Raw genomic sequence first — 19,366 nt, 5'->3', positions numbered from 1 at the left:
TTTGCTTCAAAAGCACTTATTGAAAGATTCCAAACCTCTGATTGTTTTTGATAGGTCAAAGACCTATTTTCTGTTGATTATCACTTCCTCTCTGGGCACCAGGAATGAAAGACAAAAGTTATGAAGAAAGGGTATGCCAAAAAAAAAATGATAAAATAAAATGTTTGAAAGAGCAAAGTCTCTATGAATAAAGGCAAAAAGAAAACCCAAAAAGTTTCCCTGAAGAAGGATACCGGAAGAGCCAAAGAAAATTCTAGATAAAGTCTTAGCAAAATCCGCCTCTTCCGAAGAAAACTTTTATGAATTCCAAGCCGCTCTCTATCCAAAAATGGATACTCTGAAGAATTAAAGTCTATCAATTCTCTCAAAATCAAAAGATCTGGATACCTTTCACCAATCCATAAATTTCCCGACCAATCTTACAACCCGTCTTCCTCTTGAAAGAATGCCTAGGAAGAAGATCAGTGCCGTCCTTACTTAACCGGTGGAGATATCGATGATTTACCAAGCCTATGATGAGAACTGTTACACGACTGGCTTCTGAGCGACAATACAATTAGAATAGGACACCCTAAACACTTGAGTGATATGAGTGATCCGCTAGTGAGGAGCCTGATCATGTATACTCTACATCCAAAAGTTGGAAAGTATGCCTTTTGCACTATGGACGCAATTGAAATCGGTAACGAATATCTATTCTTGACAGTCAGCTTATTCAATTCCCTGTAATCGATACAGAGTCTCATAGATCCATCCTTCTTCTTTACAAATAGGTAAGGAGCTCAAATTCTAATGTATTTGGCCATGTGGTTGCCTTCTCGCTCTATCCACGGATCAAGTATTATGGCCCTGATGTTCTTCACCATTTGGGGAGCTCTTCAGCATAGAATAGCACAACTTGCGAGTGTCAATAGAACAACGTTATATAAATAGACTAATCAATGAGTAGTGGTGCATAGCAACTAGTAGTGGTTCGTAGGGATTTCTATAGCGATGAACATTACTTAGTAGTGATAAATAATAGCAAGTAGCATTAAGCAATAACTAGTAATGAAAAACGGCAACGAGTAGTGATTGATATTGACCAGGAGTGAGGAGTAATGTTGAATAATGGTAAGTAATGATAGATAGTAAGGAATTGTGGTATGAGATGATGGGTATGCTCAAAATATATCAACTAATCAAAGGTAGTGACAAGTGGGGTCATTAGTGATGAGTTGTAGTATGTATATGTGTTGTCGATAGATTATAAGAGACTATTATGTCCATTTTGTAAACATTGTATTAGAAAATTTCTGTTGACTAGCCTCCCATTCCATATGTCATGATGTCGGAACTTCCATATAAGTCACCGTAATATAATCGAGATCATTATATTACGCTGACTCATACTTTCATTTCGACATTACTTCACAAGTTCAGATTAGCAAAACACGTACGGTTAATCCATCGTATGTAACGGAAATCTATATGTACTTTTACCAATTGAAAGTAATACTAAACTACAAATCCGAGATGATAGCGTTATCGGCCACGAAAAACTACTGAATTTAGACTCAAAATTCACATTCATACGGTTTTTCTATGATTTTATAAAAACTGACAAGTTCTTTGTATTTTAATAAAGGGCTGAAATATTCCAGATATACAGTCAGGTGCGTTTTAAATCACTGCGACTTTTCTACAAAATGTTAGGGTCGGATATTTGGATATCTTATAGATGACTTCATTTCGAAACATTTGACGTGTATTTTAAAGCAAACAGAGCTGTACTTATTTTTATAAAAATTCTTGAAGCTGACTTGTACACTATACTATACAAATACATAATGGAAGTGTATGAAAAATGTGTTTTAGTTTAAATCAACGTTAGTGTAAATGTTCACATGACATAACTTTAGTGTGAATAAATAGTAGTAGTGGTAAGAACAATGTTCAACAACTCACGCATCAATAGAATAAGAAAGGAATAACATTCAAAATATAAAAGTAAAATAAAAGATCTCGAAGTGGTAGAATATGTCTCACAAAGCAAATAACGAAATGCTAATCATAACACGAAACAAGATATCATAGATTATGCATGATAAGGTAAATTCTCTATCAATCGGAGTCATCTTCATTTGGAAATTTCCGCTCTCAACGGAGAAGACTAGGTCCAACACGCCCTTTAAAGGCGACCAACTTGTCATGTAGGTCAGCATACTTTTCACTTAGGCATTCATAGTCTTCTTTGATAGCTGCTGTGGCATTTCGCTCTTCTTCTAACACAGAGACTCTGGCTACTGATATCGGCCAAAAAGTCACATTTTTACCCCCAATATTAAGCCCTAGAACAATAAAGATTTAAACTTTGTTGACAAAGTTTCACTTTTCAGTTGATTTTGTAGATTAAGTAATTACGAAGGCGATACAAAAAGAATCAAGTAAAACGGAGCTAAAACAAAGATTCTAGAGCGAAAACGGTGAAAGACAAGAAATCAAGTTACGATCCAGTGAAATCAGCTGACCAGGCAGACCAAACGGCTTGCCAAACAGCCTGCTTGGCTCACAAATGGCTTGCCAAATGGCCAGAGCAAACGGGCACCTTAAATGGCTTGGCTTGCCAAACGGCCCCTACAAACGGCTTTCCAAACGGCCTGCCAGCCGTTTATAGGCAAAAATCAAGTCTATTTAAAGGGCTTTCTCCATCCATTTCAAAACACACTCAATTTGCAATTCATTTTATATTTTCAAGCTTTTAGTTAGTTTTTAGTAGTAGTTAGCTTAGCTTTTATTTTTCGGAGGATATCCCGGCGAGTCCCTACGATCTCGGGCAGATTTTTTTGGCCTTTTCAATTTTTTATTCGAAACGCTTTTCTTTTGTATTAAACATGTGTTCTTACTTTTTATGTTTAATAATGCATTCCGATATTACCATGATACCTTAATTAATCTGTATGTTTCCATGATAGAAGTTTGGGTTAGCGTAATTATGTTAATTTAGTATGATTAATGTTATATTATTGAACTAGGAAGTCTGATAGATTTATATGCTAGCATCTTAAGGATTGACCAACCTAGGTTGTGATCAGGACTTGTCCACCTATATGAAATTAGCTACTTCATAGGATTAAGACCCCTGGTTATACTGTATCTAATGATTCTATGAACTCGGTATGGTCGGAGTTCCCGAGAGGCATTTATTGCGCTTTTAGGACACGGAACTTAGGAATTGAGACATGAATGACCTAGTATGCTTATTGACTATTCCGAAGAGACTTTTTAGGAGATGTTAAGATCTAGTTAGTGCCTTCACTGTGTGACCCAAGCCTATTGCATGTTCTTGTTTGATTGTTGCCTTAGGACTTAGTCATATCAACTGTTTAGGTATTCATTAGGTTTCTATCTGCTTTACTATCAGTATCTCAATTATAATACTGTATAATGTTTGAATTGATATGATCTGATTAGTATGCTGGAATGGTTGTTAGTTTTCACTTAAGGTTTTGCCAACTTAAACCGATGGATTCCTTCCGTTTGTGACCCATGTTCAATCAACACGGCACGTTGTTATTCAGGTAACTAAACTGATAACGAGGGTTAGGATTAGAGCTCAACTCACTAATAAACCTAGTACTTTATTGGGGATAACCTCCGAGGTATAGCTACCTTTCAATTATACGACCAAGTGACATACTTCTCACTGCTCAAAGAGAACTCTGAGAGTTCAGAGACAAGTAGGTCTGTGTAATTGGCACATCCAACCAGATCTACATCATTCCAAGCATAGTCTTAACATAAGCATAATTACCTTTCCCTAACCCAACAATGATATCTTAGTCAACATTTCCCTGATCTGCATACTCCGGATATCCTTCCACTTATTTTCTTTTCAGCACTTAGGACTTTTAGCTTAAACCAACTACTATCTTTTATCTAGGTAATTTAACTAAAAGACAATTATCCACTGGATCTTCAATTCGTTAATCCATAAAAAACACGACACTAGGTTAACTTACACCTTCTACAACTTAGAAAGTAAAAGTAAATTTAGGCCCCGCACAATATAAATAAACAAAACCACTGTGTGGTACCTTGATCAACTAAATCAGACGTCCTGCAGCCTAATGACACAGCACGAATAAAACCGTCCATTTAGATCATATAAGCTACCAAACTCCTAACACTAGTAGTTGGTATATTAGAACGGTGATGAACAACACGAGGTAGTGGAGTACTTGAACCATAGTAACGCGTAGCATCATTGTCATGAGAACTAAATGCAATCTTATGCTTACGGGGATTCTCGGGGGGTGGCAATACACGAGATTCAGTAAGTGTAGCAGGTGGAGTAATAGGTAGAATCGGATCTTAGGGTTTGGGTTCGACAGTGAGTAATTTCTTAGACTTTTCTTCATCTTCGGAATCCTCTTCATTCTCAGATTCCTTTTCCGCATCAGAATCTTCTTTATCCATAGATTCCTCTTCTTCATTGGAATCCTCTAGGTCGAGATCAGCTAACAAAGGGTTATCCTTAACATTGGAATCCTCCTCGTCCTCTTTGGGCTCAGGTTGCCCAACAGTCTCAGACAATACCTCTTCATCAATACAGGGTATAAGAGTACCCCGAGCAATCACGGAAGTATCGTACTCGGTATCTGCATCCCAAACACTTAAGTAAATATCATGAAGATACTTCATCTGATTACATTATAGGAGTACGCTCGCATTAGAACATCAATTATACGGAAATAGTATGCATATATATATATATAAACATATATGATATAAAAACAGACATAGAATCAAGTAAAGTAGCAAATAGTGTAACTACAGTCTATGTAGCTTAACAAGTTTATGGTTACAGTCTAGACTCAAAAGTCGTCCTAAAATTCGACACTCTAATGCAGCCTAGTCCTAGGTAACCGATCTGCTCTGATACCAAATGTAATACCCCGTCAGAATCTACTAACGATGTATTAACTCCGGTCCCACAGTTTAGCGGTCACGCCCTCTATGTGAGACATTTCCGAAATGTATTCGCATTAAATATAAAAAGAAAGTCATTAATTAAAGGAATGCTATTGAAAAGTAATTGACATAAATGACCAACGTAAGTCAACCCAAAGTATTATTTAAAACATCGTTTTCAATGCGAATATGTGTTCTCGAAATAAAAGTGCTAAAATATACTGGACATCATCCAGTTCTAGCAGCAAACAAGCATGACAACTTCTGTAAAGCGGAAGCTATACCTCTATGGACCTGAGATAAAACATGGAAAACGTCAACGAAAAACGTTGAGTGAAATCTACAGGTCTAGTAAAGCATTTCGTATGTTAGGTCACAAGATTTCTGGAAAACATCGTAAGAAAAGCATACATTATCATGAGCACTTGATTATAAAACTTTAACCCGCAGATAGCCAAGCTACACGTCTTCCCTTGACCCTTTCTAAGCATACACCGATCAAGTGTACAAGTAACAGCAAAATAAGCACATGTTATGTTTAGGTGAGGTTTGTCAAACCTAACGGTACCGTCCCTATAAGTCGAGCTTACATAAAGTAATTAATATAATCAAGCTAAAAGCTATTTTTGATCTGAACTCATATGTATAGCGTTTAAGTTACTTGTGCCTAATATATAAAACATTTGTAAAAAGCATGTTATCTCATCCCTGAAAAATGTAGTAGGGACTGTAGACTCACTTTAGTAAATGCACTGAAATATCTTAGCAAAATCGTACTGTAGTCGAACAATCTCGACCGAACAACGCAACCTAGTCAAATAGGTCACCTTAAGTATATATATAGGTGACACTATGTCAACCCATAGTGTACGCAAAGTTCTAGTGCTCAGACTGACTCAACATGCAACTAAAAGTCAACTAGTTCAATCAAGTCAACAAAAGTCAACTAAAGTCAACTCAAAAGTCAACTCGGTCAAAGTGGTCAACTAAAGTCAAACATATAAGTAGGTTATGCAATCATGGTCAACATGTCAAACCTAGGTCATGTAACATGTTATAGCTCGTAGTTTTGCAAATTGCACATTCGCAGTTTATAGCATTTCTTTAAAATACGTACATCGTAGAAAGAATCAAGTATAACATTTAGCACATAATTCCTAAAATCATGAAAAACTCAATATCATAACTAGACTCAAAATTGATTCCAAAAAGTCTAACCCGATGCTCATAAGATGTCTACAACTTGGATATCAGAGAAGGTCTAGTTACGGTTTACCAAATAAGTTTCTGCCCGCGCGTCAGTTTTAGGACATTTCTCAAAAAATATAGAAAATAGATTTTGATGAACAGTCAATTGGAGATATCTCAAAACATCTCAAAGTTTTAGTAATAAAATAATCAAAAACTGTCCTTTAGCCAATTAGTACATATTATCCAATATTTACTGACTCTTCAGTTTTAATCAACAAACAGACATGTCATTTGACCAAGCCTATATCTCATGGAAAAACACATTTTCAGAAGTTAGCATACAAATGAAATACATCATATAATATATAAAGTAACATATTTAAGAATATAAAAGCCTCAATCAATTTCCAGTTCACTCTAGGTAATTTTGTTTAACTTTGAAAACAGATTCAGCACACTTTAAAACACGAATCTTCGTTTTGACATAACGGAAGCATTACAAAAGCTTTTGACACAAATAATGAGTATAACATGCATGATTTTTCATAAGGAATACAATAGTATGGAATTCATTAGCCATATCACAAAGCACACACCTCAGAAAATTCGGATTACTAACATAACCTAGTCAAAACTTTGATTAAGCATATCTTGAGCATACGATAACGAAATCAAGCGAAATCAAAGTCCAAAATTTATAACTTTTCGAGATCTAATCATCTAAACATATTATAAGATCAGATCACAAGTCAATTTTATCAGATTATTAAGGTACAAATTCGTTTTTCATGCAAACAACATCAATTGATCAATCAAACGATAAACGACAATACAAAACATCATTAATTGAGCACTAGACTTGATTACACTATGTAATTGATAAAATAAACTGATTTATAACAATTAGGCTCAATAACAAAATTTATTGATGCTAGGATGTGTAGAACGATATAGGGGAAAACCTTTATGCACAACGTTTGATCTAATTCCAACTTGATGATGGGGTTTTGGTGGTGGTGAGTGTCGACGGTCACAAGGGAGGGAGAAGGAGAAAAAAGTCGACCAAAAAGAAAGAATGAAGGGTTTGTGGGATTACTTCTCCTTTTATATCTAGGTTTAGGGCCTCTAATTAGTCCACTCGCTCACCATTTAGCCTAAAACAAGTCCAAAAGGGGTCCATGGGGGGTATTCGGCCGAATGGCCCTATAGGGGTGTTCCTGGGCCTGTTTTTCTTATTTGCTTGTATGCGCGTGGTCCGTTTCAAGTGCCGTTAACCGTACCAGGTCTCCGGAACATTAACTAGTCGTTGAAACGCAATCACTGGATTTAATTCATTAAATAAATAATAAATTAAATAAGTTCTTCGTGTAATCAATAATTATTAAAAAATAATTATTTCGTCATTTTTCTGAGTTCCTTAAACTGAAAAGCTTTCTAGGCGATTAACTTAATCGTAACATTTTCTAGTTATTTTGCTACCCGAAATAAGTTCATAAATTAATATAACATATTAATTCAAGTAATACACTAGGATCAAGTATGCATTTAATTTTGTTAAATACACAAAGTCTAAGTAATCACCGTTAAATATTTATCAGACAAGTAATGATAGTAAATGGAAAAAGTCGGGTTGTTACAAGTAGATTACGTATCACGATGGGTGGAAGCACAAGCCTTTCCAACAAACGATGCCAAAGTCGTCACCAATTTCCAGAAGAGACTATTCAGCAGATTCGAGCTCCCCGCGCTATTTTCAGTGATAGAGGCACACACATCTGTAGCACTCAGTTCATGAAGGCGATGCAACAATATGGATTTACCCACAAGATGTCCACTGTATATCATCCTCAAACTAACAGACAAGCTGAAGTCTGAAGGTATTTCGTTTGCCCGAGAGACATATTAAATTAATGTGGCTAATGTGTTATGATCCAAGTCGGGTCATACCCAATAACAAACTTACCGACACTTTATTCGTATTTAATTTTAGCGGTTGGATCGTTGATTAAATACACGACACTTGAACTTTAAAGAAAAGGGTTTCTTAAATAATGTCACTTGATATGTTTATATATAAGTTATGAAATAACTTATATAACAAGGATTTAATTATTTATAGGTTAAATAATTAAGTTATGTCACATTTTATAAAATTGGTTTTATAAAATATACATAACAAATAATATACATGTTTATATAATGTGTTTTATAAAATTAAGTTTTATAAAAACTGATTTTATAAAATCAGTCTTTTTTTATATATAATGTATATTATTATTAAGTCCTTGAAAAGGCATTGGGAGTTGAAGAAGCATGCTAGAGATTCCCTTTGATGCCCATGCTTTCCCAATTCCTATAACATGCAAACACACATCAAGACATCATGTGACTAAGCAAAAAAACTGCACAAAACTTTGAAAATCTGCTGCTGCTGGCCGTGGGCTAAAGGGAGCACAAAGGGGTTCAAGATTTTGGTTTATGCAAGTTTAATTCAAGTGTCAAAAATCCTAACCAAAGTACAAGGTGTTGGTGCAAAGTTTGGGGTATAACAACTTGAGGTTTCATAGTTTTGGAGCTCCATTCAACATCATCATCTTCATCATTTACTAGCAAGCTTGGAGTAGGTATAATCTCTTTACTTGCTTGTAGTTTGTAAGTATATATATCACAACTTGATCCTAATTGGGATTTAACTTTAATTGGTTAAAGATTAACAAGTTTCAAATTGGTAATTAACATGCTTCCGCTTTCTTAATTCTTAAAATGGTTTAAGTATTTTATGAACTTGTTACATCCCAACAATGGTATCAGAGCTAGGAGGTTTTGTTGAAATATGCTTCGAGATGGTTATTAAACCCACTATAATTTTGCATTCTATGAACATGCATGAAGTAGAATGTAAAATTTTGGGTTTTGGGTGGTTGTCATTTTGGCCAAAATCACTTGTGATTCTGCATTCTGTACTGCCGATCACTTGTGATTCTGTACTGCCAATCACTTGTGATTCTGTACTGCCGATCACTTGTGATTCTGTACTGCCAATCACTTGTGATTCTGTACTGCCGATCATTTGTGATTCTGCACTGCCAATCACTTGTGATTCTGTGTTGCAGATCACTTGTGATTCTGTGTTTCCAATCACTTGTGATTCTGTATTGCCTATCACTTATGTAGTTAATGTTCACAATCTAAGCCTTGACCTTGTGTTTGGTTGCATGCATGGTTGATTGATGTTTATTCAATTGGTTTGTAATAATATTTATTCATTTGGCATGTAATAATTCATTTGGTTATGTAATTTATTTTATATTTGGTATGTAAAATAGATTAGGTTGTAATTTCATTTTTTAGACAAAATGTATTAGGATATATTTTGTAAAATGATGAAGAATGATGAAGACTTGAAGAACACATGAAGAAGCATTTGGATGCAAGGTTAAGTGGGAGATTTGAAATCTCCTACTTTGTGTAATTACCCTTATCCGGTGGCATTTGTTTTCGGCTAAACAAATGTCTACCAATATGGCTTGATTGTGAACATATTTGTTTTGCATGCATGGTTGTTTATTGTATGATTGTGGATTGTATGTTTGTATGCTACAAGTTAATCACACAAGTTAACAACAAGCTAAATGGAAATTTAATTGGTTAAATTATACATTAATTAACGACATGCAAAACGTCAATTTAAATGGTTAAATTAAATATGGCTAAAAGGACATTAATAAACGGTTATTAAGATCATGATTAGGATCATATATATAAAATGGTTTATAGACATGAAATTGGCTTTTCATAATGAACTATACACCAAATGCATGTTGGTGTATGGCAAATGTTTTCTTAAACTAGAATTATGAAAACTTAAAATCCCTTAACTAAAACAAGGCAAACAAGTTAAACGCCATCCTTTTGTGGAAACACTTAGACATATTAGGAATCTCTTGATGGGATAAAGGTCACCTAACCGTCATGAGTGAACTAATGTGAATAAGGTACACTTCGCATACATGTGGGATAAAGGTCACCTAACCACTTGTATGTTAAGTCTACATGTCTACGCAAGTAGGACGACTTGATTTGGGAATCATGAACTTAGGGTCACCGAAGCATGAGGAACAAATAGGCGTTGATGGGATTAATATGCCATGCAAAAGGATTGCATGATCCCATAAATTAGAAGTTGCAAAAGGATTGCAATTGTCATTAAGACTACCTAGCTAAATCAAATGACGGGATAAAGGTCACCTAACCGAAATTTGATTTACCGTTGGATTCTAATATTTAATAAAACAAATTAAAAGGGTATTGTTTATTAAATTGAAATCAATACTTAAAAGAACTTTGTTGAATTTTGTAGATGGCCGCTAATAACAACAACAACATGAACAACGCACCACTTAACCTAAACAACCTATCATTAAGGTCTCTCCTCGAGAAAGACAAACTCAACCATACGAACTTTATGGATTGGTTCCGTAATCTTAGGATTGTCCTCAAACTTGAGGACAAAGCGTATGTGTTGGAGGACCCTATTCCCGACCAACCGGATGAGGAAGATATAGAGGGCATGACTTATTATGACAAGTATTGCGCCGATTCGGTGCAAGTCGCTTGTCTAATGCTTGGGACTATGATACCCGAACTCCAAAAGGATTTCGAACATCATAGTGCATATGACATGATTACGCAATTGAAGGAGATGTTCCTTCAACAAGCACGTGTCGAGCGCTTCGAAACGGTTCGAGCGCTACATGCATGTCGTATGGATGACACCCAATCCGTCTCCTCTTATGTCCTCAAAATGAAGAGCCTTATTGATCGTGCTAACCGTCTTAACCTAAACATATCTAATGAGTTAGCCACCGATCTTATCCTTAACTCCCTATCAAAAAGGTTTGATCAATTTGTAATTAATTACAATATGAATGGGATGGATAAGAGCATAGGTGAGCTTCACGGTATGCTTAGAACGGCGGAAACTAGCATGGGTAAAAGGGCTTTACCCGTGTTAGCAATCGATCAAGGTGGGTCCAAAGGTAAGACCTCTAAGCCAAAGGTGGCTAAGAGAAAAGGACCCGCTTACCAAGGCAAAGGGAAGGGGAAGATGGTTACCCCAACCATCAACAAGGCTAAGAAGCAAAAGGTAGCCGAGAAGGCAAACCCCAAGGAAGACCCATGTTTCGGTTGCGGTGAAATGGGTCATTGGAAACGAAACTGTCCGATCTATCTTAAGGAGTTGAAGGACAAGAGGGATGCAGGGCAAACCTCAGGTAATATATATATGGTATATATAGAGCTTAGTATTACTTCTTCTAATACATGGGTATTAGACACTGGATGTGGAACTCACATTTGCAATTCATTGCAGGGGTTCAAAAGAAGTAGCAAGCAAACGGGAACATCAAGTCTCTACATGGGTAATGGAGCCAAAGTGCAAGTGAAGGCTCAAGGAGACTTTGTGTTAAAGCTTCCAAGTGGTTTGGAACTTATTTTGAAAGATGTTTTGTATGCACCCGATTTATGTCGAAACATTATTTCCATTTCCCGTTTGAAACAATGTGGTTTTAATCTTAATTTTGTTAATGATGATATCCATATTTATTTAGATAATGCATTCTATTTCAAGGCTTCGCCTTCAAATGGAATTTATGAATTGGTTCATGATGACGCATCATCGAGCTCTATATACCATACAAGCACCAAGAAACTCAAAAGGGATTTGAGTGATTCCTACTTATGGCATTGTCGCCTTGGTCACATAAACAAGAACCGAATGCATACACTTTAAAGGAATGGACTTTTGAAATCAAATGAAATGGATTCATTTGATGTATGCGAATCTTGTTTACAAGGCAAGATGACTAAAGCACCTTTCAAAGGGACTTATGAAAGGGCTAAAGATTTATTGGGATTAATACATTCGGATGTATGTGGACCCTTTAAACCCATAACTAGGAATGGTGAAAGATACTTTGTTACTTTCATTGATGACTTTAGTCGTTTCGGATATGTCTACTTATTAAGACACAAGGACGAAACGTTTGAAGCATTCAAAGAATATCAAAACGAAGTACAAAATCAACTCAATAGGACAATTAAGGTACTACGTACCGATAGAGGAGGTGAATACCTAAGCGATGCCTTCCAAGATCATCTTAGGAGTTGTGGGATTATCTCACAACTTACTCCACCCGGAACACCCCAACTTAATGGAGTTTCCGAAAGGAGGAACCGAACCCTAATGGATATGGTTCGATCTATGATGGCAAGAAGCTCGTTGCCTCTATCATTTTGGGGTTATTGTCTAAGCTCCGCGGCTCGTATTTTAAATATGGCCCCAACCAAGAAAGTGGAACGAACTCCTCACGAGATGTGGTTTGGTAAACCTCCATCTCTATCATACTTAAAAGTATGGGGATGTGAAGCTTATCCTAAGCGTTACGTCCCTAATAAGTTGAATGCTCGATCCACGAGGTGTATCTTCATAGGATATCCCAAGGATGATATGGGATACTATTTCTATGATCCATCCGAGCAGAATGTATTTATTGCTCGGAAGGCGGAATTCCTTGAAACTAAGTTCCTAATGGAAGGAAATAGTGAAAGGAAGATAGATCTTGAAGAGGTTCAAGATCAAGTAGATGATACACAATTGGTTGACACTAGCACTCAACATGAAAATGTTGATAGTGATCAAATGGATGATCAAAATACACAAGACATTCGTAGATCTGGTAGGATTAGCAATCCTCCTGAGAGATATGGGTTTCTCATAGATGGTTGCTATACGGTTGATTTGGATGAACCAACAAACTACCAAGATGCTTTATCAAGGATTGATAAAGATAAATGGCAGGAAGCCATGAACGCCGAGATGCAATCCATGTATGAAAACCAAGTGTGGGAACTTGTTGAGCAACCTCCTAGCTCTAAGCTAGTTGATTGCAAATGGCTTTTCAAAATGAAAACCGACATACATGGAAACTTGGATACATATAAAGCTAGACTTGTTGCAAAAGGTTTCACTCAAACTCAAGGGGTTGATTATGATGAAACTTTCTCGCCTGTGGCAATGCTAAAGTCTATTAGGATATTATTTGCCATTGCTGCTCACTACGACTATGAAATATGGCAAATGGATGTCAAAACCGCTTTCCTAAATGGATATCTTATGGAAGATGTCTATATGGTCCAGCCTGAAGGTTTTGTTGATCCAAAATATCCTAAAAGTGTATGCAAGTTAAAGAAGTCAATCTACGGATTGAAACAAGCATCTAGAATGTGGAATCATCGTTTTAATGAGGAAGCCGAGAAATTTGGCTTCATTAAAAATGGTGATGAAGCTTGTGTATATAAGAAAGCTAGTGGGAGCACCATCATGTTCCTTGTACTATATGTGGATGATATATTATTATTTGGGAATGATATTACCACAATGCAAGGAGTCAAAACTTGGCTAAAGAGTTGCTTCTCCATTAAGGATCTTGGAGATGCACAATACATTTTGGGGATAGGGATCTATAGAAATAGATCCAAGAGATTGATAGGTTTAAGTCAAAGTACATACATTGATAAAATCTTGAAAAGGTTCAAGATGGAAAACTCTAAGAAAGGTTTGGTACCTATTCAAAGAGGAACCATTCTCAGTTCATCTCAGTGTCCTACCACGAAAGATGAACAAGAGAGAATGAAGAAAGTCCCATATGCATCCGCTATTGGGTCTATCATGTATGCAATGATATGTACTAGACCGGATGTGTCATGCGCTCTAAGCTTGACAAGTAGATACCAGAACAACCCAGGAAACAGTCATTGGATTGCTGTTAAAAGTATATTGAAATACCTTAGGAGAACTAAGGATATGTTTCTAATATACGGGTCTGGTGAGGAGGAACTCGCCGTAAAAGGTTACGTAGACGCGAGTTTCCAAACTGATCGAGATGACTCTCGATCACAATCCGGTTATGTCTTCATGTTAAATGGTGGTGCGGTCTCTTGGAAGAGTTCGAAACAGGAGGTTGTTGCGTTATCCACTACAGAGTCGGAGTACATTGCCGCCTCACTGGCAGCTCAGGAAGCTGCATGGATGAAGAAATTCATCGACGACTTAGGAGTGGTCCCTTCCATTCAGGACCCTCTTGAGATCTTTTGTGACAACGAGGGTGCGATTGCTCAAATCAAGGAGCCTCGTGCTCATCAAAAGACTCGTCACATTGAGCGGAGATTCAACTACATCAGGGATGAGGTTGAAAAGGGAAAGATATGTATTCACAAAGTTCACACAGATCATAATGTTGCGGATCCACTCACGAAGCTTTTACATGGGCCAAAACATGAGGGACATGTTTGTGCGTTAGGGCTTCGATATTCTAGTGATTGGAATTGATCTACTTTATGTATTGTAACGGAACGAATTAGTTCAAACTCATTAATATAATTATGGTATTAATTTAATTATGAGTCATGTTCCTATTTTGCATATTTCATCCATGAATAAGCAACTATTCTAAATTCCGTAGTCGATCACATTTGTGGGAACAAGTGTGAGGTTTAGACTATTATGAACTTGGATTGGTATACATTCATAGGTTGAATGTGGGGCAAGGTTGCAACCAAGGTTCATAGATATTTGTGGGAAACAAATATTGGAAGACCCGCTCTCAAGAATTACTGTATAGAGCCTTTGTGGTTGATCACATGTAATCTTGAGTAAAGGCGAATATCATTGTATCCTCTGACCTGAGATACATATCGGGTTCGGATATTCACCAAGTACTGTGCCTTGATTCTTTCCTTCGCTATTCTGAAACATGGTAGTACATAAGGAAGAACTCAGGTATATTACAAAGTGTATATCTAGGACGTATGTAGTCAAGATGGAATTTGTCCCTCTTATTCGTTGAGAGTCAGATGTCTAAGGCCTGAAAAGTTAAATCTATAAGAGAGTGATCACTCTGTATCTCTTGGATTTAACATGACATCTAGGACGAAAGGATATAATGAAAGATTCACCTACATATATCAGTTCGAGTAGGGAGCTCGAAAAGGGATGATGTTATTGAATGGCACAAAGTCATAACATATTAGGGGTGATGGACGGTGTGTTAGGCTGTATCCATCACTTGCATTAATTTCTTATGTTTCTCGTGCAAGTGGGAGATTGAAGGTATTTCGTTTGCCCGAGAGACATATTAAATTAATGTGGCTAATGTGTTATGATCCAAGTCGGGTCATACCCAATAACAAACTTACCGACACTTTATTCGTATTTAATTTTAGCGGTTGGATCGTTGATTAAATACACGACACTTGAACTTTAAAGAAAAGGGTTTCTTAAATAATGTCACTTGATATGTTTATATATAAGTTATGAAATAACTTATATAACAAGGATTTAATTATTTATAGGTTAAATAATTAAGTTATGTCACATTTTATAAAATTGGTTTTATAAAATATACATAACAAATAATATACATGTTTATATAATGTGTTTTATAAAATTAAGTTTTATAAAAACTGATTTTATAAAATCAGTCTTTTTTTATATATAATGTATATTATTATTAAGTCCTTGAAAAGGCATTGGGAGTTGAAGAAGCATGCTAGAGATTCCCTTTGATGCCCATGCTTTCCCAATTCCTATAACATGCAAACACACATCAAGACATCATGTGACTAAGCAAAAAAACTGCACAAAACTTTGAAAATCTGCTGCTGCTGGCCGTGGGCTAAAGGGAGCACAAAGGGGTTCAAGATTTTGGTTTATGCAAGTTTAATTCAAGTGTCAAAAATCCTAACCAAAGTACAAGGTGTTGGTGCAAAGTTTGGGGTATAACAACTTGAGGTTTCATAGTTTTGGAGCTCCATTCAACATCATCATCTTCATCATTTACTAGCAAGCTTGGAGTAGGTATAATCTCTTTACTTGCTTGTAGTTTGTAAGTATATATATCACAACTTGATCCTAATTGGGATTTAACTTTAATTGGTTAAAGATTAACAAGTTTCAAATTGGTAATTAACATGCTTCCGCTTTCTTAATTCTTAAAATGGTTTAAGTATTTTATGAACTTGTTACATCCCAACAAAGTCATGAACAGAGCATTAAAGAGAATATTGGAACGCACCATCGGTAATCATGGGAATAGATGGGCTGAAAAGCTGGACGATGCTTTATGGGCATTTCACACTACTTATAATAACCCTCTCGGCACTACACCATATCGGATGATCTACGAAAAAGCTTGTCATCTTCCGCTAGAATTCGAGTACAAAGCTCTCAGGGTACTGAAGACCAGCAACCTTGATCCTTCTGAAACCAGCAGACATAGAAAAATGCAGTTAAAAGAATTAGCAAAATTAAGAGATCAAGCATACGAGACATCATATATCTACAAGGAGAAGACGAAGCTTTTATACGATGCAAAATTAATTCCCATAAAGTTCCCATATATCTACAAGGAGAAGACGAAGCTTTTACACGAGACTAAAGAAGTTTTCTGGTAAGTTTCAATCCAGATGGTGTGGACCATTTAAAGTGTTACATATCTTTCCACACGGAGCCGTAGAATTAGAAGGACCAACTGAGAGCTTCAAAGTAAACGGCCACCGATTAAAGGCTTCTATGGAATATTACCCAAAGGAGGAAGATTCTTTCGCCTTTTATCCACCCTAAATTTAAAATGACCAGGTATTTTAAAAGTCGAGCTCGAAAGACTTTTTAAACAAAGCGCTCTTGGGAGGCACCCCAAACCTACCATAGTTAGTATTTTTCTTCACTTTCTTCATTTTATGTTTATTTTATTTCCATATTTATTTTCATTGATGATTTATTACCTGTTTACTAACCCTAAGTGTTTATCTTACACCATGTGTAAGAAATTACTTAGTTCTGACAAAGTTGTGAATGTTATAAAAAGATGAGTGCAGCTTCTTCTATGGGCATTCCGGTCAAATAGAAGAGGACTATCGTCGTTTACAGTTCAGGATCAGATCTGCCTAGGCCATCTACCGGCCAAATTCGACCTTGAAGGATGATTATGCCGAGATTAGAGGAGGAAGATGAGATACTGATCGCACCATCACGACCTTTGAGATGATCCACACAGCTGGCCTCACGGTCAGTGCATCAGGTAGAGCCAACAGAGCCACGCCCACCAGTCACCGTGTTTCGTTATGGGGTAAGCTCTACAGACATATACTTGACTTGGTGTATGGCGCAGGACCATCAGACACTGTTTGCAGCACAGATGGCACACTTCGAGAGATCTGGTGTGCCACGCAGATAGTTGAGACCTTCTTTGTTTAGGTTGGATCTTACTTCCCACCCTTCTCAGAGAGATTTCCCACCTATCGTCGCACCCCTTTGTGTCCACAACATCTTCTGCCACTCCGCCCTCTACATCCCCTATCATCACGCCACCGCCTAAAGTTGAGACTGTTAGTGTAATTGAGCATTCATTCGCCGCATTACCTGCTGAGGGTCACCTCATTACTGTCCCAATTACTTCAGAGCCAGCATCCGTACCTTAGCCACCGTTTGAGCAGATTTTTGGGCTTACAGATACCATATCCGCTGCGGTGCGCTATGATCCTTTCAGTTTGGAGGACTTACCGTCACCTTCAAGCCTTGTTCTTGATGATCTTCTGAGGAAACCTTGTAATGGTTTATTGGATGACATAGCTGGGCTCGAGGACTTTGATCCAGCTACTATTTAAGACCCTGACTTCACAACAGCTCCATAGATACATAGAAAGGATAGTTATCGTCAATACCTTTTATTTTTATTTCTAGTTTAGTATTTTCAAAAGAGAAAAAGCATGTACTAAAAAAATTGTGTAGTGGATTATGTCTATGTTTTAGCAGAATTATTAGGAAAAAGCGTTGTACTTCTTCAAGCATCATCCTTAGGAACATCTCAAACGAGACCTGACCATAGGGGAGTGACTTATCCTTAGTAACCTTTTCTCATATTTATAAACTATCAAAATATCTAAGTGTGGGATTACCCCATCACTTTTAGATATACAATATTACAAACACACTAAAAGCTCTAAGTGTGGGATGCCATTTCCAACCTTAGAGAATTTTAGAAAACTATTGTCCTTAATATATATAACTATTAAAATTTTCTTTAAAAGAGAACATTAGGGACGATGTTCTTCTAAGTGTGGGATGTAATTAGGGTTAAGGGATATTAAGAACAAGTTACCGTAAAACGCTCCTGTTTTAAAAAATTCTTTGTCTTCAAAAGATTTAGCAAAAGAAATATGGGTAATTTGAAAGAATTATTACCCCATTTTACCAAAAACACCTTAATAAAAATTGCATAAATCAGATCTTTTCGCATCTATTAAAACATAACGAATAAGTCAAAACCTATATTTTCAAACAAAGGATTTTAATTTGAAGATTGTGCAAAAAGGCTATGCATAACCAAGCACGACCCCCACCAACAAATAGTGAGGATAACCTTGGACCCAAAGTTATTGTAAGAACCATCAAATCTACAATACTTTGCTATTTCGTTTGATGAGCGTGCTGGTATACAGTTCGAATTAGAACTTTTCCTTGATATACGTTTCAAAACCAATGGTTAATGAGCACCATACGTGGTATATGTGCGATCCTCATTCCGAAACCATTTTGGATAGAAAATACAAAAACCTTCCATTTCTGTTTCCACTCCTAAATTGTAACGACCCGCACTTTTCCGATCGTTCTATACTTATGAGATTAATATTTACATAAATTAAACCTTACCAACATGATAAGCAATCCAAATTGTTGAGACTTATGTTTTTGAAAAGAGTTTTACACAACGTTTGACCGTCTAGTTTGACCGATGATATCACGAACTATACAATATATGATAATTATACATACATATTTAACATGATCTAAGGATGTTTTAATATCTCATTTTGTATTAATAACAAAAAGTCATAAGTATATTTTGAAACTACTAACTTAAGTTTTCAAAACAATAACCTACGTAACGTTATTTGACATAAATACTGATGATTTATAATGTTTATACATATATCGTATAAGTAATGTATTTAATCATTTTTAAAGGGCTTTTATACATAAAACAATATAAGTATATTTACAAAAGATAGTTATATTTGAATTCTCGTTCCGTTTCCTCAATAATCCTATACGTATATCTAGGGTACTATACACAGCTTCTAGAAGTATTTACTATTGGTATAT

At 36.2% G+C, this 19,366-nt stretch overlaps 1 protein-coding gene across 1 annotated transcript; it reads left to right on the top strand.

Moving 5' to 3' along the window:
* The first annotated feature begins 16,242 nt into the window (after window positions 1-16,242).
* Window positions 16,243-17,152, top strand: LOC139875410 (uncharacterized). Its single transcript, XM_071862747.1, has 2 exons — window positions 16,243-16,652; window positions 17,080-17,152. The coding sequence occupies exons 1-2, from the start codon at window positions 16,243-16,245 to the stop codon at window positions 17,150-17,152; spliced, it is 483 nt and encodes a 160-aa protein (XP_071718848.1).
* Window positions 17,153-19,366: the final 2,214 nt, after the last annotated feature.

This window comes from Rutidosis leptorrhynchoides, chromosome 11 (genome assembly GCF_046630445.1).
Source record: "Rutidosis leptorrhynchoides isolate AG116_Rl617_1_P2 chromosome 11, CSIRO_AGI_Rlap_v1, whole genome shotgun sequence".
Classification (NCBI taxonomy): Eukaryota; Viridiplantae; Streptophyta; class Magnoliopsida; order Asterales; family Asteraceae; genus Rutidosis; species Rutidosis leptorrhynchoides.
Note: the sequence above shows the minus strand (reverse complement) of the source record. Positions and strands in the feature narration are given on the sequence as shown.

Coding starts and splice junctions, on each gene's coding strand:
- LOC139875410 (XM_071862747.1), top strand. CDS start 16,243: ATGAACAGAGCATTAAAGAGAATATTGGAACGCACCATCGGTAATCAT. Junction 16,653..17,079: donor GAGACTAAAGAAGTTTTCTG/GTAAGTTTCAAT, acceptor AGATGAGTGCAG/CTTCTTCTATGGGCATTCCG.